General features: G+C 41.2%; 1 protein-coding gene and 1 long non-coding RNA gene across 2 annotated transcripts in view; both read right to left on the bottom strand.

The window, feature by feature from the left end:
- The window catches only part of LOC127183797 (25-hydroxycholesterol 7-alpha-hydroxylase), a 174,649-nt gene extending 151,637 nt beyond the window's left edge, over positions 1 to 23,012 (bottom strand). Inside the window, exon 1 of the mRNA XM_051139949.1 lies at positions 22,738 to 23,012. Coding sequence (XP_050995906.1) covers positions 22,738 to 22,853 — 116 coding nt within the window. The 5' untranslated portion in view covers positions 22,854 to 23,012. The remainder of the gene's footprint in view (positions 1 to 22,737) is intronic.
- On the bottom strand, positions 2,740 to 3,092 carry LOC127183798 (uncharacterized). Its single transcript, XR_007830059.1, has 3 exons — positions 2,965 to 3,092; positions 2,881 to 2,922; positions 2,740 to 2,838 (listed from the first exon to the last, which is right to left on the bottom strand). It is a non-coding gene; the product is annotated as an uncharacterized LOC127183798 (long non-coding RNA).
- Positions 23,013 to 25,688: the final 2,676 nt, after the last annotated feature.

Consider the following 25,688-nt stretch of genomic DNA (forward strand, 5'->3'; position numbering starts at 1 on the left):
AAAGCGTTAAATTTTACTGAAAATTTAAAAAGATTTTTATTAAAAATGTATCAGAGTTCATTAGTCATAAATGGTTAACACCCTTTAAAAATTAAGATGACCATCTTAACTTAGAAAGCTTGGTAGGATTTTCTCCCAACAACAATGATAATAATTATTATTTTTTAAGTCTCAATTATCACTGTGTGAAGATTTTTAAATTTCTAATTTATTGATGACACACAGATTAGTTGTTTGCTCTGCTTCAGTCTGAAGCACACTAGTACTAATTAGTATCATATCAGATCCAATTGTTTCACAAGCAAAAATGGCTCCTCTATGTATTAACCAAATGGGCACCAAGTTTTTCTGAAACTTAGGTATAAATAAGATCTTCACTTAGGTGGAAAGTGACCATTCCCCTACATAAAATAAACTAGACCCTTCATTTTGACATTTGCCCATTTGTTGAAAATTAATGGATAATGTCTGGACAGCTTAGGACATAGCAACATTAAAATTAAGACTCTTACCTTCTTAATATTACTTTATTGTCCCTATGGACAGACAAGAGCCAGCACAAAATCACAAATTCCAGAAAGCTAAATTCTAAACAAAAATGAGATGGGTTCATTTTACAGACAAACAAAGAAGAGAATTTGATAAAAAGTGAGGAATAATTGTGGTGACATCTAAATTTCTCTCCGGATTCCATGTGTGAACTGGTCTTGAAAGAGTGGAAACCACAAGCCAGTCACAGGTGGGTGGCAAGATCAGCTGAGTATATCCAGGGAAAAAAGAGGCCATAGGCAGAGCCCTATGCAAAGAGAGAGCAAAGGAAGATGAGGGGATTCTAAAGCACCTGTGTCCCAGTCTAGGGCGAACACTCTCTTCTACGAGCGACAGGAAGCCATGAACACCTACAACTGGGATGGTATACTGAATCAGGTACCAATAGCCTGTTCAAAAGTGTGCCTGTCATGAATATGTTTCAGCATTTTAATGAGTCCAGCTATACCACAGACAGAAAGTGGCAAGGAGAAAATGGGTGACAGTCATTAGTGATAAAGGTGCAGGAGCTCAGATCTAGTATGTCTGCAGTTATCTAACATTTCTCATAGTAATGTGACATCCTAAGCGGAAGAGCTAAGTGATGTGATCAGATACCCGGAATCAAATTGTCTCAAGGACGTTAAGAAAAGAGGGGAGAGGTCCCATGAATGAGCCTTGCAAGGCTTGTTTTCCTGTAGAGGAGTCTGGAGCCAAGGAGGAGTTAGGAAGGACCCCGAGAGGCACATGAAGAACAGTGCAGTTTCTAGAATAAGGAGTGGAACTCACTGGCTTTCTAGATGAGGCATTTCTCCAGCACTCTAGAGAACAGACAGGACTGCAGGAAGGACCAGGAATCAGACCGTTCTCTCACGGCCCATCCAGGCTGTGCACTCAGACCTGTTTCCCTCACAGCATGCCAGCTGCTGGGTGTAGGTTTTCTTGTGTGTGTGTCTGACTATGTGCACACACTTGTCATGTTTTAACATGTATGATAACTTTTTGCTCTATTTGAACAGAAATGACATTTTTTCTTTTTGCTGGAGTACAGGAAAATTGGCCAATTCTGAAGGATTCCTTTCACATAGCGAGTGAAAGAACATTTTGTTTCTTTCAGTACTGGTAAGAACATGCCATGTTTCCTTAGCTCCCTTTTACCCTCTCCTGCTTCTGTATAGTTCCTCCTGTTGTCTGGTAGCTTTTCCTCTTAAACACAGGCTGGCAAACTTTCAGGTAGTGTGCATTTCTTAGTTTATGAGCCAAGAAGCAGAAGTGATCACACTATGTTGAAATATGTGTATAAAGGAAGGGACTGGAATCTCCACGTCTGTCACTGATGACATTTAAGGTATAAAATGGAGTTAAATTCTTTATTCTCTGGCGCAGGCTTAATTAATAGACCTGGAAGGAGTGAGATTAGAAGAGCGGCACTCTGGGGCAGGAGAGATGGCTCTGAGGTTTAAGGGCACTGACTGCTCTTACAGAGGACTCAGGTTTAGTTCCAGGTCCCCATGTGGCGGCCCGCCAATGTCTGTATCTCCAGTTCTAGGGAATCTGAAACCCTCTTCTGCCCTCCATGAACACCATGAACACACAAATGTACATCAGGTAAAACATTCACACACATAAAATAATTTTTAAAATCTTTTTTAAAAATAATGGAATTCTTTCAGTGGATTATATCACTTGTAGTTTACAGACCTCAGTCATCAAAGAAGGAAACAAAACAAACACAAACAAACAAACAAACAAAAACAGTCCTAGACTGCACACTGAACAAAGTGAGGCAGAGAAGATGAGCTGATCCAAAGGTGACAGTTTGCTGTGACGTCCAGACTCTGAAGCCATGCAGGGCAGGCTGTGACGTCCAGACTCTGAAGCCATGCAGGGCAGGCTGTGACGTCCAGACTCTGAAGCCATGCAGGGCAGGCTGTGACGTCCAGACTCTGAAGCCATGCAGGGCAGGCTGCGAGGTTGAAGAATAGGTGAGGCGGCAGACATACTTTAATTATCAGAGGCAAAGGCCAGTAGTTTCCTGCCGGCACTCAGGACCATACTGTCACAAACAGCCCACACATAGCAGGGAACACGCATACACATGAACTGCCACCATGGCCCACCGACACTGACTAAAGCAAAGAAAGACAAAGAAAAACATCTGTGACTTAAGGCCATAGAGAACCCACACCAGGTCCCAGAAGCAGCTACATAATGGGCTGTGTGGGCCTTCCTGTATATCTGATATCATCAGCCATGGACTGTGTGGGCCTTCCTGTATATCTGACATCATCAGCCATGGACTGTGTGGGCCTTCCTGTATATCTGACATCACCAGCCATGGACTGTCTGGACCTTCCTGTATATCTGACATCATCAGCCATGGACTGTGTGGGCCTTCCTGTATATCTGACATCACCAGCCATGGACTGTCTGGACCTTCCTGTATATCTGATATCATCAGCCATGGACTGTGTGGGCCTTCCTGTATATCTGACATCATCAGCCATTGACTCTGTGGGCCTTCCTGTATATCTGACATCATCAGCCATGGACTGTGTGGGCCTTCCTGTATATGTGACATCATCAGCCATGGACTCTGTGGGCCTTCCTGTATATCTGACATCATCAACCATGGGCTGTGTGGGCCTTCCTTTATGTCTGACATCAGCCATCAGTAGTTGATTCATGGTTTCCTGGATGCCTTCTGTCAGGCATGTTTCATCTGATTCCTCTTGGATATGCATATCAGTGTCATGTTGTCTAAATATAACCTGGCCCTTATGGCCCTATGCTCCCTACACTCACTCCAGGTCTACACGGCTCCACCATTCTGCCACTATATATACTTGATATCTGCTGACTTCAAAACAGGCAATTAGGAAAAGACTCTCTGGCTTCCACGGTATCTCACTAGTGAACTATGCCCACATTTTCCAAGCTTAATTTTTTAGCCTAAATGGAAAAGCCATCTTTCTTAGTTAAGTGTAGGTAAATTCCCTTTTATGTCCAAGTAAATGAATTTAGAGTGTGAGACACGCTCAGTTCTTTAAGAACAAGGCAGAGCACGGCAACTGTAATTTTGCTGGGTCTGCACAATAGAGCCATACACAGCCAGACACTGGTGGAGGAAGGGTGCAGGGATCCGTAAAGAGTGCAGTCATTTTCAACTGTGTAGGCATTGGTGACCCCACCAGGTTCTGGCTGATAGTCCAAATCCAATGGCCATAGCAGATAGCCCCACTTAACCTAAATGGATGGGAAAACAAACCCCAACGTTATGAACTTCTGAAAGGGACTGATCGGGAAGGGAAAGTTGGCAGAAGTGAGAGAGAGATAAGAGAGGGTGGAGAATGAATTATATAGTTGTATTAACTTGTCAAATACTAATTCAATAAAATAAAGCTGAAAATGCTCTTCACATTCATATTCATGTACGATATTTAGTGTAGAGTTTGTACATGAAATACGGTCAAAGCTGTGTGTGATATAATCTCAACATTGCATAACAGACTTCGGAACATATTTTCCCTAAATATTTGTATCTCTCCTCCTTTTCCTTAGAGCCTTCTGAATACTTTCTCTGGATTATAGATAGACTGTATAATATCAGCACAATAAACAAAGTGCCCAAATAGAGTGAAGCACCATATTAAAAGTTACTTGTTAAATTGTCATTAGTGGAGTACGTCTTTAAATTTTGTGATTAGGTAGACATCTCGACATATAAAAACAGCTGAGGAAAAAAAAAATACTCTGACTTAAGGTTCTTCATTCAAAACTTAGGGAAAAAAAAGCATTCAGCCATTGTTTGAGATCAAGATTCGTTTTGGAAGCAGACTAGGTCCCAGGACAGGTTGAAAGTCTACGGAGGAGAGAAGAGAAGCAGTTTAGGATGCTTTAGTTCCCGCGCCCCACAGTCACGTGGTAAACATAGAGCCTGCTCAGTGCTGAAGACACAGAAATGCGGAAGGCACACCCCCCCCCCCCCACTGGAATCTCACAATCTGCCTCAGTGTGGTCTCTACATAATAAAAAACAGCTGGGAACGGACTGCAAAGGCCATAAAACCCGCGTCCATATTTCACCCGCTATGACACGACACAGATTTCAAAGCTCATTTTCTTTGTGTCTTTGAAGATGCTGTTTCTTTTTATGTTCCTGGACACTGGAGAAAAAGCGGCTTCCCAGTACTTCCTGGGATGGAGGACAGTCCAGTTTCTAAGAAGTAGCAGACTCAGTTTTGCTGACGTGGTGTTTAATATTTCACGGGTTCGGAAATGCAGCCCTGAGTCAGAAGTGCCATGGGGATTTCCAGCACTTTCTGTGGAGACCCGCCACGGCTCCAGCTCACTAACTTGCCGGACGTAGACAAGCCTGAGTCCCAGAAGTGAGCACATGTTACAAAGTTCCAAGCCAAGCACTGACTCATAGGCCCAACAAAAGCCAAGGCATCCTGCCTGTACCAAACAACCGGAGAAAACAAAAGAATGTGGGTTTGCGAATATACTACAAAGGCAGGATCCCAGCCCCGCTGCTCAGTGGGAGTTGCCTTAAGTACTGTAGACTGGCTCCCTAGAAAAGGTCCCTTTGTGAGGGCAACAGAATAAAACCAACTTCCCAGAGTGTGCTCAGTTAAGTGTGGGACCTGCTACATAGGCTGACACATAGTCGACGCTCAATAAAACGGGACTGTTAATGTTCAGTGTGGCTACGCGCCCACAGTTTCATAATTTAGAAACCTAACCTTTCAATAAAAATGTGATGGAGATAGAGAGGTGGGGATTCTTCACCTGTACAAGCTTGAGGACCTGCGTTTGGCTGTCCCCAACAATGTGACAGAGCATCATTGTGTGACATCACATATATAGTTTATGTATTTATTTACACATATAAGAGTGCTGTTCTGTATTTATGCCTGTGCACAGCACGCGTATCCCGTTTCCACAGACCAGAAGAGAGCATAAGACAGCGCGGAACTTACGTCACAGATGGCTGTGAGCTGCCATAAAGGGTGCTAGGAACTGACCCTGGGAAGCACTTTCTGAAAAACAGAAAGGACTATTAATCATTGGTCTATCTCTCCAACCCTGAAACTAATTCATATTTTAAGAAAAAAAAAACATTTAAAATATAAAAACAACCATAAACAGAATCCTGGATTAAAAGAACTTCCATGTGCATGTTTAGAACAAAACCCATGTCCTCTATAAGAGCACTAAGCAATTGTAACTATGAGACCATCTCCACAGATCCCATATATACAGCTTTTGTTCACCAATCATAAATGGATATGGAGGACTATCTGAAGATAAACACTTATTTCCTCAAATGATTGAAAGTAAAGATTTGTGACTCAACATTTGAAGTTCTCAAACTATAAAAAGTGTAATAATTGCATGAGTGGAGGGCACATTCTTTGGAAAAACATGCCATGCTCTGCTGACCCCTGAAGCCTTACTTAGTGACATTTGTTGTGCACCGGAATGCGCATACACCAGAATATATTTAGAACATGGTCTATTTCTAGTCACATGAGTTTTGTTTCCTAAATAAGATTTCGGATTAACATTTTGGTTTGTTCCCCCAAATTTCAGCACTCCATATGGTTGCAGAGGCAAGTCCCATCTTCTTCCCAAGACCTTGTGTGAACCAGTGCTGTTCAGACTGTTCCTCGCGGCGCTGAGGGAGGTGGGAGGCAGGGCATATGAGAAACAGGAAGTAAGGAAGGCGGATCTGTTCCAAAGCTGAGATTCTGAGCTTCGTTTCAAATTCTCAAATGTGAAAAATGTCTTTAGTGTGCTGAAACTGTTGTAAATGATGACATAGAACATGCGGAGTCATCCAGGACGGCAGTTACCCGAACTGCGACTCTGAAACCCACCCTTCTGCTTTGCTGTCCTCATTTTAATGTGCCAATAACAATATCATAGCTGCAATTTTATCTTAACTAAGATGACCACTTACTAACCTCCTGAGCAGAAATGGAGGTTGGGCTTTATATAAATTACTTTTAAAAATATATTTTATTAATTTATTCATATTACATCTAAATTGTTATCCCATCCCTTGTATCTCCCTCCCATTTTCCCCTTACTCCCCTCCCCTATGACTGTGACTGAGGGGGACTTTCTCCCCCTGTATATGCTCATAGGGTATCAAGTCTCTTCTTGGTAACCTGCTATCCTTCCTCTGAGTGCCACCAGGTCTCCCTATCCAGGGGGCGTGGTTAAATATGGGGCACCAGAGTTCGTGTGAAAGTCAGACCCCACTCTTCACTCAACTGTGAAGAATGTCCTGTCCATTGGGTAGATCTGGGTAGGGGTTCGAAGTTTACTGCATGTATTGTCCTTGGCTGGTGCCATAGTTTGAGCAGGACCCCTGGGCCCAGATCTGCCTATCATAATGTTCTTCTTGTAGGTTTCTAGGACCCTCTGGATCCTTCTATTTCCCCATTCTCCCACGCTTCTCTCACCTAGAGTCATATAAATTATTTCTATGTGACATAAGAATAAGGCTAGCTATCTGGTAATGAAGGCCTGTTCTCAATTTCCTTTCGGACTTGACTTCTCCCTAGTTATAGGCTTAATGATCACTTTTATTTATGTTGAGCAAACAATTGCCACCCTCCCCCAAAAGATTCTAGAATTTCTGTAACACTGATAATAATATACATGCTAAAAAGTAAAAGAGTAAATCATTGCTACTTAAATCAAGTGAGTTTAAGGTAATAAAGTACACATGGGTAAGAAAATAAGTTACTGCAGCAAGTCTCCACAACCTTTACTAGTTAACTCATGAAGGGACCCATTTTTTTCCTATAGCCCAATGCTGCAGATTAGAAGTAGATATTAGAGTAGTTCATATCAATTTTTTGAGAAACCATTTCTTATAGTTCTATCTATGAACACCCAGCTTCTTCCCATCGCCATTCAGATGACTGTTTTACACATCAACCTTATAAACAGAAGTCTCCCAAATATCCTGTAATATTTCTGATCCCCAAACATCTTCTTTTTTGTTTCATTATTTTTATTATTATTATTGATGAATACTATTTTTTTTACACATTTCATTCTTTAGTGTTAGGCAGATAGGCCCAACAGTTTAAAAAAAAAGGTCATATAATAAGTTATTATTTGTTTTGAAAGAGCAATTCTTTAGTAATTTCATTTTCTTCTGCATTTTCTCCCACAAATATACTCTTCACTTTCCTCTTCTCACATCTCTGCCTGCTTCCACCCTGACTCCCTGCTGCCAGCTAAGAGTGAACTCACTAGGGCATCCTCTGCCCCCAGAAGGCTCAGCCTGAAAACATGGGGTCAGGCCTCACTGCCCCCTCAAACTTTCCCAGCAAACTCAGCCAGCAGTGCAGCTGAGGAGTCCCAGGGTTCTTAACCATGCATTTTTGCCTCATACTTTTCTCCAGTGTTCTCCATTAATTAATTCTTAACACAGGCACCCTCTCTCTCTCTCTCTCTCTCTCTCTCTCTCTCTCTCTCTCTCTCTCTCTCTGTATGTGTGTGTGTGTCTATCTGTCTGTCTGTCTGTCTCTCTCTGTCTCTCTCTCTCTGTCTCTCTCTATCTTTCTCTGTGTGTTTCTCTCTCTGTCTGTGTCTGTCTGTCTGTCTCTGTGTGTGTCTCTCTCTGTCTCTGTCTGTCTGTCTGTCTCTGCCTGTCTCTCTCTCTTTGTCTCTCTGTCTCTGTCTCTCTGTCTTTCTGTGTCTCTCTCTGTCTCTGTCTCTCTGTGTGTGTATGTCTCTGTCTGTCTCTGTCTCTCTCTTTCTGTCTCTCTCTTTGTCTCTCTTTCTCTGTCTCTGTTGCTCTGTTTTTCTCTCTGTGTGTGTGTCTCTCTCTCTGTCTGTCTGTCTCTCTATCTCTCTCTGTCTCTGTCTGTCTCTTTCTGTTTGTCTTTATTTCTGACTCTCTCTGTCTCTCCCTGTCTCTCTGTCTCTGTCTCTGTCTCTATGTGTCTCTGTCTCTCTGTCTCTCTATCTCTCTGTGTCTCTGTCTCTCTCTCTGTCTCTCTCTCTCCCTCTCTCTCTCCTCTTCCCCCCTCTTCTTTTCAGCTAGGAAAACCACACTGGGAAGTGGCTTATTATCAAATCTATCAATGTTTCCATATGTCACCATGCAATATTCTATAACAAAGCCTAACACCTAAACCATAGGTAAGAACAATGGTGGACCATAAATAATTTTTTTAAACCTCACAAGTCTGAAAAATAATTTCGAAAAAAAAAAAAAAAAAACCTGTTACTGAAGTTACAGAGTTTGGGGATTTTAGTGGATCTTAGAACTTCAGTACAAGCTCCACTCTGACCCCACCCCACCCCTGACCCTTCACTGGAGATCCAAGGCATGAAGACAGCGAAGAACTCACTTTCAATATCAGAGGTAGGAAGTATAAAAAAAGAACTGAGTGACTTTGACACATGCAGTAAAGCTCTATCCAGTACAGTCTACTGCCGTGCTATTATTGTCTGTTAAGAGTGTCATACTTTATACACTTATTGTAGAAACCTTAATTTGCAATAAAATGTCCATTTACTATAAAGAATAAAACTATTGAACCAGAAACTGAAAACCAATATACCCACCATAATAAACATTAGACAAACAACAACAATCAAAGTCTCACAGCCCTCCAAGGTAGCAGCCATGCCTCAGTGTGTTCATGGTGGCCTATGTACCAGGGTGAAAACCTGCCCAGGTAGATGAACGTACAGCCTACATTCCCGCCTCCTCATACTCTGTAGGATGATGGGCACTGGAGTTATAAAATATACCCCAGGAAAAGGTAAGCATCTCTTCTTTCACCCAGTAGCAAGCAGTGATGATCTATTTGTTCACTGGTCAGAGCTTCCAAGTAATTTGAGAGGGATTAATAATTTTACTTGAGGGTTTTGCTCTGCTCTTCTAAACTCAGCTTAAGTGTTAAAAGTAAAACCACAGACTACAAACTTAGTGGCAGTCTCAGGACTGAACTCTATGCAGTATTTAGAAAATCAGGTATGTTTCAACAATAACCTTGACACACGGTAAGACCTGAGAGTCTCTTGTTTAGAGACTAGGTGTTTTGTCATTAGCTCACAGCCTCTAGTTTTCTTTTTATCCACCTTATCCAAAGAGAACACAGACATGTGTCTCATAAACACCACACACGTAAGATGACCAATAAAGTAGGCTCATCCTTTTTATTTAAAACAGAGAATTGAGACTCCCTTCTCTTCAGATTCCTCTTTATACATCATCCAAAATCAATAGTAACTACTCTAAAGGTTTTTGCAATCTAGCCTCGCTATTAGCCCTTGTTTTTTTCTGTAGTATTGCTCAATCATGATAGCACACCCTTTTGTGGGGGATTGTTACGTAATTTATGCCTCTGTAGGTTTGGTTTCCTTGTGATTTCATTGCTGCATAATCAGCAGCTAATAAGACACTCATCCAGTAGTCAGACACTACGTATTTTTATTTCATCAGAATGGGAAGACTATAGCTTGAGGGATAGGAATGGGATGGAAATTATTTCTATGCTAATAAGCACCAATAGTCTTACTTCTCCTCTGAATACAAAGAATGACCTTAGGAGAGTGTGTGTGAAACAAAGTGTGTAAAACCAAGGAATACAGGCAACGAGCACCTTTGAACTCATGGAGAGGGAAGTGTGAACTTAGAAGATTCAATCTACTGTATGTGTTCCAAACTCAACTGTGCATCCCTGAGAGATGGTCCTCATGCATATTCTGTTTTGCATTCAGGTCAGAATTTCCCACATTGCTGAAGAATGGTAAGTACTGGCTACTAAGTACATGCTTGCTTCCCTTGTAGGTAAACTCATGGAGCTACCCAAAATTATCCATCGCTCACCACAACTCCTGCTCTGAGAGGTAATGTAACTTGCTGAAAGCCTTACTTCCCGTTAGTAGAGGGGCTAGTATTCAACACCCACCCCCTGATCTCTGATGTGATTGCCCTACTCTCACCCACTCTGACAGTGGCTTTCAGCCTATTCTTAACAAGTGAAAATGGGGAGAGTCAAATATCTCACTCCTTGCTTCCTTTTTATAACAGTGCTCCATCTGATTTATATTAATATGATTTATATCAAAACATGGTATAGGGGTATTTTTTTCCAGAGAGGATCTTGCAATGTGGTCAAGGCTGAAACAAAGCCCAGGTCTCCTTGCCTCAGGTTCATAAATGCTGAAATTACAGTGTGAGCTACTACACCTGTCAATTTCATTTTGTAAATAGTCTTCTCATCACAGATCTAAAATCTGGGTTGTCTTAATTGCGAAGTGAATTTATTCAAATCTGAGTTCTTGCTCCTGGATTTTGAGTTTTGGCTATCTGTAGCAAATCCCATCAAAGAGCAGCAATGAAACACTCCTCAGAAGCAGCACTGTTCTCACCTTCAGACCCAGACACTGGTTGTGGGTCTACATTTACTTTGGGTTCTGGAACCTTGTGTTTCTGATAACACAGAATCCTGAAACTATTCTTAAAAGCAGTCTAAAGAAATCCCCAACTTATAACTGCTCATTAACATGTGGAGTTGTGAGTAATATTCCTGGTAGTCCACTATGTATGCCAGGTTTGCTTCTCAGCACTCTTTATACCAACAGTGACTGTGCAGCAAATTTTCCAAAAGCTTGGATCTCTTATTCTACTTAACAATTAGGCTTTTCTACTTAACCAACATGTACTGTTTGTCCATGAGTTACAAAGGGCCAGGCGTGTCTCTAAATTTTGTAAACATAACATTGAATAGAAACATCAAATTGCCAGTACAGTAGCTGGATATTTGGTGTGAAGTTTGAGGTTCTGGGGGAGAAGGCAATCAAGTTAGCCTAAGAGAGCCGGGAGAATCCCACAGATCTGGAGCACTTTGTTGACACTAGAAAGAAGAGTACTTCTAGAGTCAGAAAGAGGCATGTGGGGTTTGCTGGCTGGGAAAATCCACATTATTAAAATACATGTATTGGCAGGTCAGCTTAGGAACAGCAATGTCTTCATATTCAAAAGTGATTCTTCTTTCCAGATCCCTAATTTTTACAGGAGAAAATTAAAGATCAGAGAAAGCGACAGGTGTCATCCTGCCCTTTTCACCACCCCTGTGGAAGCGTTACTACTGCTAGTCCATGGACAGCATGATTCTCACCATTCTTTTTCAATAGAAATGACTATTCTTGACCTTGCCATTCCAATAACAGCTCGGGGAAGGTTTGCGAAGACCCAGGAGAAGAAAAGCACTTCCTGTCCTAGGTCCTGCGCCATTAAGTCCTACGAAGATGTCGGAGGCCCCGCAGTAAGTATGCTCTTCCCACGAGCAAAATTCACTTCTTTCAAAAGTGATCCTGTGGGAAAACAATATGTTTGCATGTTTCCTTGCTTTTTCCTGTTCTGAGGAGAGAGATAAACTTGCAAATAAATGTATGCATACACTAAATAAAGTTTTAGAAGAAGAAGAAAACTTCAGTGCAGTTGACAAATGAAGAACTATTTTTTTTTTCAGAATTGAAAAGCCTAAGCAACTCTATAAGTTTATTATATTACTCAGGACACCCTATAGATTTGAACATGGTTCTATAAGCTCTTTTGCCCAATGATTTCCTTTTGGTAAGAAAAGAATAGTTTTGGTGATCCCCTAGATAGGTACTGGATTCTGGTTTTATTTGACGTCGAGCTTTTGTTGAGCTTTTCTCTTTAAGAAAAACTGTATTAAAAGAGACCAAATACAGAGTTTCAAAAAATATGATTACTTCCACTGAGGTACGGTAGTACATAAAAAATGAACTGACCATTTAAAAATATTAACATATTAAATATATAGAGACAGAACATTTGTATACTGCATTCCAGTTACTGTGCTTTAGATATGTTCATGCTGAAGAATAATCATTGCATCAATGATTCTATTTTACAAAAATTTTTGATAAAGGGAGCTTGCTGTTTAAATAAGAAGAAATGGTACGCATGGCCTTAACTACCAATGTGTATGAATGTATATATTGTGATATGGAAATACCCTAAAATATTCATACTGGAAGAAAGATAATTATGAGTGCACCAAACAGTTCATTTGTTCACTCATTCTTCATTGGTACTCAGTGCCTCACATTAAGCTAAGTGTTTTATCCAGTAAAACTTGTAAATTTTTTCTTCATTAACTATTTAGGATGAAGTTGCAAGAAAAAAATGACAATGAATTTAAATCATACTATAGTTACACTTTTGTTAAAAATTCTATTAATTTTTATATTCAGCAATTATAGAATTAATTAATCTTTTTTACTTTTCTATAGCCAAAAATATTCATTCTGCATACTTCTCTGTTTGAAAGAGGGGGAAAAAGCCAAGCCATAAAGTGAGCACTTTCAGCTATAAAACACAGGATGTAATTGATGTCTGCATCTCTTATTCAGCAAAGTAGTGTCACAGGTTTGTCCTTTGACTTTCACAGAACAGTAACCTGGAGCAGTTTCAGTGAGATTTTTTTTTTTTTTTTTTTTTTTTTTTTACTTTGGATGAAGAACAGAGCCACTCTCCTGCAAGAAGCTGTCAATCCTTCCTGCATAGCCTGCAGCCTGCTCCACTAATGGTTTTGGAGAGACAGTGCAGTGTAATTCCCAGTCCTTCATCCCTTCAACGTTCAGTCATTCCAGCTCTCTGTCCTGTAACTGAAGGTAGCCATCATGGATGTGTATCAAGACTATGTTAGAAGCGGCGAGACTGAATCACACCGGAGGCCCAATGTCCATAGCCTGTGTCCCATTTTCAGTTAGAAGATGCACTGATATGCTAGGTACATTACAAACACTCAAAACCTACTGTGAATCACTGACTAAGGAAGAGACGTAGATGGATGATTCATCACCACCTGTAAAGCCTAACATGAAGAGTTTCCAAACTACCACTTAGCATTGTGGGAAATGAGTGGAATCCATGAGTGTCTAGTGATGCTTCTGAAGGGCAACCAGTGCAGTGAGCCACAAGACAAGCCTGCTCCTCCTTCAAAGCCTCTTTGAAGAAGCATCATAGTTCAGTGAAGAAAGCATAGGGAATAAGCTGTTTTCTCATGAATGCTGGGGAAATCACTATAAGTTCATTATCTGTCGGGTTTGGAGCCCAGAAGACCAACATGGTGTCAGTGGGTATCACCATGGTGTTGAGACAGCAGATAAGTCTACACCACCTTCAGGAGCCTCTGAGAAAAATGCCTCCTTGCTTGTTCCAACTTGTAGAGTCTGGCCGCATTGTCTGATCATGGATTCTTTCATCCCTGATCTAACTGCAAAGCAGATTCCTGGGTCCAGACTCCAAGCACAACTAACCACTCGAAATAAAACAAAAACAAAAACAAAGCAAGGCAGCAACAGTCAAGTTTTTCTTACTTCTTACATCTCATCCCTTCCATCACTCTTTTCTTTTTGCCTTCCTTCTCCAGTATGTGCCTACATGTGTATGATATTGAAATATATATATATATATATATATATATATGCACATATATGGTATATATGGTAACATATTGTGAGGTTTGGAGACAAATGTGCAGGGGTGCATATTCATATATGTGTGTGAGCAGAGAAGCCAGATTGAGTCTTTCTCCATGACTCCATAGCAAAACAGTATGACCAAGGCAACTTAAAGAAAAAAAATATTTATTTGGGATTTTGCTTACAGGTTAGTCCTTGATCATCATGGTAGAGAGCATGCTGGCAGGCAAGCAGACATGGTACAGGAGCAGTAGCTGAGAGCTCACACGAGAGAGAGAGAGAGAGAGAGAGAGAGAGAGAGAGAGACAGAGACAGAGAGAGAGACAGAGACAGAGAGAGAGACAGAGAGAGAGACAGAGACACACACACACACACACAGAGAGAGAGAGACAGAGAAACAGAGACAGAGAGAGAGACAGAGAGACAGAGACAGAGAGAGACAGAGAGAGAGAGAGAGAGAGAGAGAGAGAGAGAGAGAGAGAGAAACATCAATGCCCTCTCCCGGTGACACACCTCTTCCAACAAGGCCACACTTTTGCAAACAGCTCCTCTACATGGAGACCAACCACTGAAACATATGAGCCTATGGGTCCACTCCCATTCAAATCACCACACTGTCCATTTTATACGCCGAGACAGGCTCTCTCACTAAACCCACGGCTCCTGGTCTAGCTTATCCGCTCGCTCCAGGGACTTCCCATCTCTTCCTCCCAAGGCTGAGGTGACAGGCAGGCCATTACACATGGGTAAAACTTATATATCCAAGCTTCAATCCTCAATTTGGTACTAGAAGCACTTTTTACCCAGTAGCCCTCTTCCTAAGCCCAGAAATGTGCTTTGAACAGTAGTGAGTCATCCAAAGTCTGCGCTTAAGAAGAGCAGCATACTTACTGTTCAGCAATTTAACCAAGAGCCTCTGACATGTCTAGGGAGCTCCCTGACACCTCTCTAGTATCCTGAAGCATAAAGTTCTGCCTGTGAGCCTCGGTGCACTCTCTAGCGGCATGCGGCTTTTCTCTGAATGACCCCCATCCTTTTCCTATTTGTGTGAAAAACGGGAGAGATAAAAGAGAAATGGTCACTATTAGTGACAGTATAGTTCTATTCACTCACTGGGCAAAGCGCCAGTGGATGAATCTGGAGTATCACACATCTTATGGGGGAGTGATTAAGCACTGATCATAGTTCATATGGTCTGGTTTCTCATCTGTATATTCAACCAATTACAGGTTGAGGATATTCAGGAAGAAACAGCAACTGTACTGCATGAACTTTTCTATGGTTGGGATCCTTAAGTATTACAGCCCAGTAGTATCAGGTATTAAAGTAACCCAGAGACAGTAAAAGTTTACATTATTTTGTGGAATATACTTGAGCATAGTAGATTTTTGTAGTTAAAGGAGCCTCTGTAGTAAATGCCTTTTAGATACCAAAGGACAGCTGTGATTAAAAGAGAAACAACTTCCTTGTATGGGACAGTAATATTAGTCAAACACTTCTTGTAAACATTATTCATTCTCTCTGTGCATATAAAGGACAGATTACAATTTTTGGAAGTTTGTCACCACAAATTGTGTTCTTAGCTCTTATCTGCAAAGAAATAATGACAAAATTTGAAATGTCAAGATCCCATAATGTTTAGTACCCTTTGACAGAACCATCACATTTGTAATGAGTTAAATATTAAAGAGACATTACCGTGGGCTTAAGTGTCACTCAAATTTTATTCTATGACAATTTTCCAAGTAATCTGATTTTAGCAGATGCAAATATAAATGAAAAACAAAAAAAGTAAAATTAGCTCTTTGCTACAGTTGGCTGAGGAGCAGTGCAACACATTGGCTGATAGAAATTATTTACTATTGGTTAATATTATGTTTAAATTATGACAAGCAAATGGCTAATAATATAGGCAGGTAGGCACAGCAGGACTCAGAAGAAAACAAGTAGAGTCAGAAATTGAAAAGGCACAAATAATTAACCGGTTCCTTGAAAGTTCATAATGTACAGTCGGGTAATGTAGTCCACAACTATAGCACTTCCAGTAGCTGGCCACTGAAAGAAAATAGTTTCAAGGGGTTGGAGAAATGGCTCAGCCACTAGTTTCCAACTCAGTTGTAATACAAGGTTTGCCTTGAAAGTGGTATTGCAGGCTGTTTAGGATAATTAAGTAATAAAAGCTAATTGTTAGTTTATTAAATCATGGTCATGTCAATTACTATTCTATTTTTTCACAAGAATATATATCCTAAGTTTAATAGATATTTATGAGTCTGTAGATACATAAGGTAAAATAGTTAGATGAGGTCTTCAAACGCCTCCGAGACCTACAGAATAGGACATTTAAAGATATTTTTAGTATTTTAAAGATTCTTTGACAAGTCAGGTTAACTCCTGGCAACACCCAGCCTACCTCAAAGAAGATGATGAACTTCCTTATGAAGATGGCTTCAAATGTGGCAAACCGGCCACTGGGAAAAAATGACCTTCTTTCTGCCCCAGACTGAATTCTGCCTAAAAAAGGGACATGTTTGGACACAGGCAAAATCGACGGCCAAACTCTGTCAAAACAGGGTAAGCAAATCCTCAATAGTTCCTGCCTCACAAATATATCTGTCAGATATACCGGGCCAGAAGGCTGAAGATGATGCTCCAAAGTTATACAGAGTTTTGGGTGACTGTGCAGGGAGCAAACTGTCTCTGTCATTTTTTCATTTTGGAAGCTGCTGACCTGCACTTCCTGTTTACTCAGGTAATTAGGTTTTATTCCTTCTCAAGTCTCTTACGGAGTTGAAGACCAGATTGTTTAGTTTTACAATTAAGCTTAGTTGTTTAGGGGTTAAGATGTTTTTAGATCACGATAGATGTCTTAAGTTGGTAGAGATGAGATATAATAGATATTGATTTACATTCAGAATTTTAGACTCATCAAGATAGGAAAAATGTTTTCTTCAAGGTTTCCAAATACAAATAGCCAAACACTATGAATGTAAAATTTATATAATTCCTGATTGTTTCATGGTTCTTCTTGCTGAATGTAGTTTATTTTATTTATGTGTAATAATATAAATGTATATGTGAAAATATGATTAAAACAGGAAATGGGAAGAAAAAGGAAAAGAACACTACCTTCTCTTCCAGAGGACCCAGGTTAGATTCCCAACACTGACATGGCAGCTCATAACCCTCTGTAACTCCTGCTCCAGGAGAATCTAATGCCTTCCTCTGGTCTCTGTGGGCACTGCATGCACGTGGTGCATAGGTATACATGTAGGTAAAACATGTATATTTTTAGTTTCCTTTCTTGCCACTAGGTATCTAAACTAAACTGAAGGCTAAAGCCCTAGTCACCACTGGTGTGGCAATTTTTCATGGATTTCTCTGAATATCTCAATTTCCCAGTAAAACAAGTGCTATTATATATGTGGCAACATTGGCACGTAATATGCTACTCTTCAAAGATATGAAATGTATTCAGTGAGGATCTCAGCATTGCAAAGAGAGAGAACCTTGATTTAATTCAGGAGGGCCGGGTGCATGCAGTTATGAGAAACTGCCTCTTCTTATAAAATCAGCAAACGTAACTCAAAAATAGCCACCCTTACTTTGGGTAGTTTAAAGCGTCACATGTTAATGTGAACATTAGCAAGAAGCTGAAAAACATTTACAAAAAGAAGGATGTGAAATAGATGGTGGTCATTAAGAAGTGTTAAATGTAACACCAAAAGCATGGTCAATAAAAGAAAAAAAAACAAGCTGACTTGCATTAAAGTATAAAACTTTATACTTTGTGGTTGAGACTGGAAAGACAATCCATAAATCAAAAGAATATACTTTCAGAACACAGGACTCGTAAAGGAATGGTAACCAAAGTATACAAAAAACACTTAAGAATTAACAGCAACAAATCAATCTCATTAAAAATCCGACAAAAAAAATCTAAGTAGGCAACTGACCATGGAAAACAAGTGTTTAAAAAGCCACCAGTGAATAATGAAAAAGTACTAAATCACATATTAGGATGCTAAGAACAGCCAGCCAAGGTGGCACACACATGTAATCGCAGCACTTAAGGAAGCAGAGGCAGGCAGATCTCTGTGAGTTCGAGGCCAGCCTGGTCTAAAAAGTGAATCCGGGTCAGCCTAGGCTACACAGAGAAACCCTGTCTCTAAAAACAATACAAAAACAAAACAGAAAACAATAACAACAACAAAACAAATAAAACGCATGATAAGAACGGAACCCTGAAAACGCCAGTGATGACAAGGATGTGACTCACTGAGAACACTCACTCATTCAACACTGGCGGAGAGTGAGAATGACGTAGCCACTTAGGAAGACAGGTTAGCAATTTTCTAAAGAGATTTTTAATATGCAAAACAATTGTGCTCTTGGTACTTAACAAAATAAGTTGAAAACTTAAGCTTACACTAAATTCTTCACATGAATATTTTTAGCAACCTTCTGTGAAGAAGATTCAAAATTAGAAGTCATTAAGATGTTCTTTAGTAGGTAGGAGAACATACTGCACACATTTATATAAAGGAATAGTGATGGGTGATAAAGAAACAAACAATCACAAAGAAGCCTTGCATGTATGTACTAAGATACATATATGAACATGCTGGGAAAATCAAAATTAGGAAGACAAGAGTAAGATCAAATATTTCCAAAGGTTAGGGAGTTAAAGTTTAATCAATAATCATTTACTTAAAAACTAATTCTTAAACTGGATATCCAGGTGTATAAAAGTAAATCTAGATCCCCTTCTCTCTACCCGAGCAAAAATGAACCCCAAATAAATCAAAGATCTTAATTGAAGATTAGAAACCTGAAAAATACATGCAGGCAATATACTCACACACATAAAAATAAATCTTAGGAAAATATAGACCTGTGAGTACATAAAAGAGAAGGAAAAACCTATGCACACACACAGGCACACTCACACTCCATATCACCTGGTTAAAACTGTTACTGAGTATCTGATAATTTCATATAGAATTTGGGTTTTAGAAATGTGAAGTTGCTTAGAAACTGACATTATCACAGACAACTAAGTATGAAATTTATGTATTTACTGAAGAACAGGACCCCAAGGCAGATGATGGAGAGACTAAGAACTTTAAAGAATAGATCCAGGGGACAGGAGATCAAGAATAAACAGTATTACCCTCTCCCCCCCCCCCCCAAAAAAAAGCTGCTAAAATATTATTTGAGCTGCCAGTTTGAGGCTACTGGAGCAATCAAAAATCAAGGAAAAAATATAAATGAGAAAAAAATGAGGTTCTTTAAAAACATCTGCATCTAAACAACCCTCAATTCTTGACCAACTCTCTATGTGTGAAGTTGCAGTAAAGATGCTGGAAACCGGGGGCTGAGCAAAGTTCAAAAGCTGCTCCCATTTAGAAGGCATTGCATGTTAAATCTGATCTACTTTAGGGCATAGGGGTCACATTAACAATGTACCACAGGCCCTGTGGCTTGTAAGAAAGAGAAGTTTCTCTCTCAGTGTTCTGGTCGTTGGAAACCAACGCACTGGCACGTTCAGCATCTAGTGAGGGGTCTGATTTCTGATCCTTAGATACTATTTTCTTGCTGTAGTCTACAGAGAAAGATTTCTTATATTTTGCTGATGTTAATGAGGAAGCAGAATATAATATATTTGTGCTGGAAGTGTTAAAAAGTACAGAGAACTACAGAGGAAAAATAAGGGGAAGACAAACTTCATTGTTGATTCTTTTCTCCCTTATCTGCCACTAGGATATCCTGTTATCTCTACTGTCCAGAATATACGCTGATTCTAAGCTTTTCCCATCCTTCCTAGAGTGATAACCCTAAACTGAGCCACTGTTACCTTTCTTCCCCCTGGAATACTATCACAGTATCTGTAGTTGGCAATCTCATTAAATCATCTTCCCAGTAGGGAAAAGGAAGCACACAGGTACACAAGTGTGCACATGCACACACACACACACACACACACACACACACACACATACACACACACACACACACACACACACACACACATTAAAATGGCCTAAAAGCAAGTGGCATCATGCACCTCTAGTTTTAATTAGTAACGTGGTAGGAACACTTGATCCTAGCAGGTCAAACTAACCTATGGCCCAATCTCTAAAAGAAAAAGAAGAAACGTGTGGGCAGGGGGCAGGGTATGAGGGAAAACAAAGCACACATGGGTAAATAATGTTACCTACAACGTTACTAAAACTCAACGGGAACAAGACTTTGGGTCATGCGTCATTCCTATAAAACACTGTATTACAAACATTCCAGACAAAATTGCTCAAAGGATAAAAACTGAATATAACTACAGTGTGTATAGCGTCTCCTTAAGCATTAATTGCTGATAAAGAAAAACCCTATTGGATATTTTTGTCATGTAGACTTGCTTTCTACGTAAGGGGGTATACACAGAAACTTTTCTCTTTGGTTTTTACAGCAGGGTCTCTCTGTGCAGCCTTGGATGTGCTGGAACTAGCTCTGTTGACCAGACTAGCCTCAAACTCACAGAAATCTGCCTACCTCTGCTGCTACTAAAGGCATGTGCCACCACTGCCCAGCCAGAAACTATTAAATACAAAGGAAAAGAATGAAATAATTGCAGCACATATGGAAGAGTATGAAGTTCTATCAAAGTTATAAGAAAGAGCTGAGGGTGTGGCTCAGTGGTAGAGTGCTTGCTGCACACAGGTGGACCTGTGCTCAATTCCAAGTCAGGGGATGGGGTGGACAGAAATAACTATTAAAAAGAATTATTAAAGAAGAGAGAGAGAGAGAGAGAGAGAGAGAGAGAGAGAGAGAGAGAGAGAGAGAGAGAGAGGAGACAGAGAGAGAGAGGAGACAGAGAGAGAGAGGGAAAGATAAAAATGTGAAATTTTATTTTCTTTATCACACTAGCACATCAGAATGAAATGTAATAGTAATGTCAGTAGTATAGAAAGGGACAGAGACTTAACACATCACTATTAGTAACATAAATTGTGGCTGAGGGAGGTTTCATATCTATTACAACTCCACTATTTATAACAGTACAAGGGTGTGTGTGTGTGTGTGTGTGTGTGTGTGTGTCTCATCAGTGTCACCTTAAGAATACTATAAAATGGGTAAAAAGCATGTTGTAATAATGTTTCCTGTTATTTATACATTTATATTAATAATCATTCAGACATGTGACAAAGCATTGAGATCTTGTTATGGCCTTATTTTCCTTCCCTTTTACAGGTCATATCAGACAGGACTTTCCTACTGTGATAGAGTAAATTGTTCAGACACAGAAAGCAGAATGCTTTAGACACACAGGTCTCTCCAGATGAGAATATCCTCACATCTTCCCACACTGAACCACAGTCTATGAACTGTTCTAGAATGCAGTTCCCTGCAGACCTGCGTTAGAGTCCCACGTGTGAAGGAGTTGGCAGCTGGAGGTATGAACGTTTCAGCAGATTCTGTTTAGCGGACGGAACAGAGAAAACCTGCCCGACCCACTGAATGCCATGTGGAAAGCCTACCTTGCCTGTTTACTTCCCCGTGGCCCTCCCGAGTTCCACACTCTCACCCAGCTACCCTCAGTGGTCTAGAATGGATTAGTTAGCCTTGTCTGCTCCTGCCTTGCATATAAATGAAGACTAGAACAAACACCCTCCTTGTCTACACACCTACAAGTGCAACTTAACTGGCCAGACAGTGAGCCTCTGGAGAGCCCCATGAGAATGAAGTTAAAGACCTAATGTGTGTGTGTGTGGGGGGGGGGACCAATGTGAAGGTTCCAAACAGTACATAAGAGGGAAGGGAAAGCTCCGGAAAGTTCTCTGAAAACTCACTTGTGAAAATACAAGTACTATTACATTGAATGTCTTTCCTTCAACTGATATTTCAGAAATGCCCAGATACTTGCACTCAGTACAGTTGTGTCATTGTTCTAACAACCACAGAGAAATTATGTCACACACGCACTGATACATGGACATACGGACACACATTTAAATAGTCCTTACTATTCTCCCCAATAATCTGCTTGGTTTTCAAAAGCCATGAAAGCTGTGCGTGAAAAAGTTAAGACACCAGTGGCTTAAAGAAAATAAATTTGAAGTGACCAAATTTAATTGCGTTTCTCTTCTTTCGAATTTCAGTCAGGATAGTTATACACTTGAGTTTTGCTGTTGTTACTATTTGTTGTGCTGAGAAAAATAACAGAGCAGAGGCATAAATACTATTAACACATCTGTCCCGTCACAAAATCTCATGATAAGTAACTACTGTTGTTTCCGTTTTTCCAAGTGAGGTATAATCAAGTAAACTGAGGCACATAGCAGCACTCATATAGCGCGCCAGCATTTTCTTAAAACTTTTCTCCTTGGGCTGAACGAAATTCAAGAAAATGTTCTTCCTAAAATGCTGGGAATTCTGAGCCACAAAACATTCATGGGCCCAGGCAAAGGTCATGCATGATGCTTCATGCAAACCTTACATGGCTACAGCCAGCAAGGCGCAGCAAGCCAGATTGGGCCTAACAACCTCTGTGTGAGTGTGTGGAGGGGTGGAAGAAGCCTTTGTTGGGATATCCACCGGCTCTCGCGGACTTCAATGCTAGCCACAAGGTCAGCCTGCACCCGTGGTCCAGGCTGGTGCCCATGGGGTTACGCGGCCGCCATCCCGCGCATGCGTGGCCAGCCTTGGTGCTTACCTGGTGCGCCTGGTGAGGAGGAACAGGGCCAGGAGAAGCAAGGTGGCGGCAAAGAGCAGGCCTGGGAGGGCAAGCAGCTCTGGAGAACTGGCATTGGGGGCTCTGGCTCCCTCCATCGGGACACGCCGGCGGCTCTGCAGGGGGCAATGGCTCTGGCTAGGGCTCCGTGCCCTCTCTTCTCGACCAAAGGCTCCGTCCTGCCTGCGGCGGCGGCGGCGCAGAGCAGAAGATCCCAGCGGTCCCCAAAGCTGAACTACAAAGTTAGTGGAGTCCCCTCCCCCCTGACCCAAGCGCACCGCCTCCTGCTCCTGTGGCAGGAACGCGGCCAAGGGACACGAAAAGGATTAGAATTTCCCCACTGAAGCCACGGAGGCCTCGGGGGGGGGGGGGGGAGGCGGGGGCTGGAGGGACGATGGGGAGTGGGGAGGTTATTCTGCGTCAGCAGTGACACCACAGGAGGGACCCGGCCTGACGCCTCTCCCTACACACTAGGCTAGAGACTTAGACTTTTGGCACAGGCCATCTAAAACTTCTGGCAGATACAGCAGGATGTGCGGTCCGCCCCTCCCCCTCCCGCCCCCCATCGCCAGCATCTATTGTGATTCCATTGAGGTTGAGGGCATAATATATGCAAAGGTTCAGACCAGAAGCACGGGTAAGGAAGCTGGCCATCTTTCAGAAGGATAGCTGAGGTGGACACAGAAGCCACAAGTAAAAATAAAGCAAGCCTACATGCCATGGTGTACAGCACATTCTACAGGCAGAGAAGGAAGACGAAAAGTATCCTGTCTTGGAGGCTGGGGTGATGGCTCAGTTAGATCGAGGCTCCACTAAACTGAAGCATTGAGGGAGGCAGAGGCAGGCGGATCGCTGTGAGTTCGAGGCCAGCCTGGTCTACAAAGCGAGTCCAGGACAGCTAAGAATACACAGAGAAACCCTGTCTCGAAAAACAAACAAACAAAAAACAAAAACAAAACAAAACACAACCCTGCCTGGAAAGATAAACTGAGACTTGCTGAGGAAGAGATCTGGTGTTAATTCCACAATGCGAGCTGCCCCCCTCCCTTCCCCCCCCTGCCCCCAACACACACCACACGTGTGCCACTGCCACAGCTGGGCCTTTTTTCCTGAGTAGTGACTATTCACCAAATACTTTACATGTTATTCTCAAAACTGTGACTACGTTTTAACAGTATTTTGTAGAAAATATCACAATATTCAAGTTGCCCCATGGACCTAGTTGATGACCTACTTAATCTTCTAACTGAATCCTGTTTCAAATCTTCTCTATCTTCTCAGCTAGACAAAGTGCCGCTTCCACCCTCACCCCACCCCTGAACAATTAGTACTGATAGATTCAAAACTGGTCTCCATCCCTCTCACCAGGTTACACAGACCCACTTTAACCCTGTCCCAAACTCAGAAAGAAAGTGGTAAACACGCCATGTGCAATGAGAAGTGTTAATCCCAAAGACCACCAACCCAAATCAGCAGGACCGAACCAACTAAAGCGAGCAGTTAATTAAAGGAAGCTTTCTTATTGGTGTTCTTGGCCTCCCTCCCCCTAAGCCAGGGTTCCTGAGGTCATCACTGGACGCTAGGAAGACAAAGTTTTTATAACTCAGGGGTAGGGGCTTCCAAATGGGAGGTTAGACGTGCAAAATAGTCAGAGTTACCGAAGCATACTATAGTGACGTGGTCATAACAAGGTCGTCTCAACAGGACAGTTATAACAACCTTTTGAAACAAAGGCAGGATTGCAAAGTGGTCAGAAGGTAGTCAGAGCAGCAGGTGGGGTGGCCACATAACCTTCTGAAACAAAGGCATGGCTGGCGTTTCTTACAACAGGCAGCACAGAGCCATTTGCAGCTAAGGTCAAAGGTTGCGCATTGCTCAATACTTAACAGAGAGTAACTCACGAACAGGAGTGAGGCCAGTTTGTCTCTACCGTAAGATGGCTTTCAAGCCTAAGATGGAGGCAGGACTGTTTGATCAGAGGCTCGCTGTGATCTGTCTGCTTGACACAAGTTACCTGGCTATGACAGTTAATGTGAACAGTCACGCCTGAGCCATGTTGCCCTTCACCTCACACTCGCACACTCCTATGTTAGCAATTCTTTATGCCTGAAAACAATATGTGCTCACATTATTCCCAAATCCATCTCTGTTTCTACTGTTTAGGGGAATTATTTCATTTTTTCTTTTTCTTTTTATTAAATACTTTTTACATATCCATTTATATTATTACACACACACACACACACACACACAAACACACACACACACACATATAGTCAACCTATTAGGGTACCAACATTTTGACATTACTTTTGTCCTGTGAGTATAGATTCTGTTGCGTTCTTCTTTCTTGAAGATGGCTATTCAGGTTCTAATCTCAGCTGAGACATTGTAAATACATAAACCAAACCTAACTAAAAATGTCTTAAATTTCAGTACCACTGTTTATCCTGTCATTTATAATTTAGATAATATTTTTATTTCTCTTTGCTTTGTTTTTTTTTTTTTTTTTTTCTATAAAGCAAGACTTTATAACTGAATGTTCAGCTTACAGCAGGACACATATAGATAGGACAGGCAGAAACCTTTATGAGATATAATGTTGACTGGTTGCAGTGAATACACCAGGCCTTTGGAGGCAGAGGTTAGAGGGTTGGGAGTTCAAGACAAGCCTAAAGTAAAAATTGAATTCTTGTCTTTAAATAAATTAATGATATAACCAGTAAAAGACTTATGGCTAAGCAAAGTGACACAACGACAGAGTGTGGTTCAATTTAAATCTCCTTTTTGAATATAAAATACAATTTTAGGCAAGGCCTGAGTTTATTAGTTTGAAACAGCTTTAAAAATGGTGGAACAGATGGTTCTGATTCTCTCCAGGCTTGGGGAGCTCTCGTTTCTTGTTTAATAGTCTGCCATTGATTGCACACGGT

This window comes from Acomys russatus, chromosome 31, assembly GCF_903995435.1.
Source record: "Acomys russatus chromosome 31, mAcoRus1.1, whole genome shotgun sequence".
Lineage (NCBI taxonomy): Eukaryota > Metazoa > Chordata > Mammalia > Rodentia > Muridae > Acomys > Acomys russatus.